The following is a 1,632-nucleotide window of genomic DNA, read 5'->3' as shown; positions in this document are numbered from 1 at the left end:
CTGGGCACAGTGGTTCACACCTGTAATCCCAGTGCTTTGGGAGGCTGAGGTTGGAGAATCTCTTGAACACAGGAGCTGGAAGCTGAGTCCAGGAGCCGTGATTACACCACTGCACTCAAGTCTGGGTAACAGAATGAGACCCTGTCTCTTAAAAAGAATAGAAAGAAAATAAATTGAGTTTTGTCTACTGGTCATCTTCTTTTTCTTTCTTTCTTTTTTTTTTTCCTGAGACGGAGTCTTGCTCTGTTGCGCAGGCTGGAGTGCAGTGGCACAATCTGGGCTCACTGCAACCTCCGCTTCGCGAGTTCAAGCGATTCTCCTGCCTCAGCCGCCCGAGTAGCTGGGATTACAGGCACACGCCATCACGCCTGCTTGTTTTTGTGTATTTAGTAGAGACAAGGGTTCACCATGTTGGCCAGGCTGGTCTCGAACTCCTGACCTCAAGTGATCCGCCCGCCTCAGCCTCCCAAAGTGCTGGAATTACAGGCGTGAACTGGTCATTTTCTTTTATTACTAGCTCATTGCGTTCCGGGCAAGGCACGGGATGGCCGGCTCGATTTCAGTTGAAATTCCCAAAATCTCAGCCTGGAAAAATCCAGAGGGTGATTTTCAGAGATTCTCCAGAGCTGCCGCGAGGGGGCGCCCGGCCCTGCCAAACCCGGAGCGCTGCGCGCGCGAACCGAGTCCGAACCTCACGGCGGCGTCCTGGGGCGTCCACAGTGAGGACGGAGTTTCCTTTCCTCAGGACCCACCCAGGAGGGGCCGCGGCTTCGGGACACCTGGGGCCGCTTCCTCTGTGAGGAGACGCTGCTGCAGCTCTGGAACACCTGGGACCGCCGAGGAGAAGGTGAGAAAACGGCTTCCTGTCCCCGCTGTGAGTGCAGCGGAGCGAGCGCGGCCGCGTTTCCCGTCGGGCCGTTTGTACCCCGACCTCACTTTGTACAAGCGTCCCTTCGTGGAGGCTCGGGCGGGTCACCCGCAGCGCTGCCCAAGATGCCGCTTAGGGATGCGAGCTTGTTTCTGGAGGGAGACCCTAGTACCGGGAGAAGAGGAGGAACGGAGAGACGCCGTTGGGCTGTCGGGCCGTCGGGAGTTTGGGGATTGGCAGGCGCCACAGCCTGAGGAGGAAACAGACGCCGTCTCATCAGTGCTCGGTTTGTGTGTGTGGTTTTTTTTGAGACGGAGTTTCGCTCTTGTTGCCCAGGCTGGAGTGCAATGGCGCGATCTCGGCTCACTGCAACCTCTGCCTCCCGGGTTCAAACTATTCTACCGCCTCAGCCTCCCGAGTAGCTGGAATTGCAGGGAACCGCCACCATGCCCAGTTAATTTTTTTCTATTTTTTAGTAGAGACGGGTTTCACCATGTTGGCCAGTCTGGTCTCGAACTCCTGACCTCAGGCAATCCACCTGCCTTAGCCTCCCAAAGTGCTGGGATTGCAGGCGTGAGCCACTTCTCCTGGCCAGTGCTCGGTGTTTTAAGGCTCATTTGTTAACGTAGTGGACACAACACAGGAAAATAGAAAAGTAGCACATTATCATGCTCACGCCACTGCACTCCAGTCTGGGCGCCAAAGCGAGACTCTGTCTCTTAAAAAGAAAAGAAAGAAAATAAATTGAGTTTTGTCTACTGGCC

The 1,632-nt window shown here is 55.3% G+C and overlaps 1 protein-coding gene across 1 annotated transcript in view; it reads left to right on the top strand.

The window, feature by feature from the left end:
* Positions 1–544: 544 nt before the first annotated feature.
* The window catches only part of LOC105547836, a 12,465-nt gene continuing 11,377 nt past the window's right edge, over positions 545–1,632 (top strand). Inside the window, exon 1 of the mRNA XM_011991563.1 lies at positions 545–1,108. Coding sequence (XP_011846953.1) covers positions 545–1,108 — 564 coding nt within the window. The remainder of the gene's footprint in view (positions 1,109–1,632) is intronic.

Source organism: Mandrillus leucophaeus, unplaced genomic scaffold (assembly GCF_000951045.1).
Source record: "Mandrillus leucophaeus isolate KB7577 unplaced genomic scaffold, Mleu.le_1.0 Scaffold399, whole genome shotgun sequence".
NCBI classification, from domain to species: domain Eukaryota; kingdom Metazoa; phylum Chordata; class Mammalia; order Primates; family Cercopithecidae; genus Mandrillus; species Mandrillus leucophaeus.
Note: the sequence above shows the minus strand (reverse complement) of the source record. Positions and strands in the feature narration are given on the sequence as shown.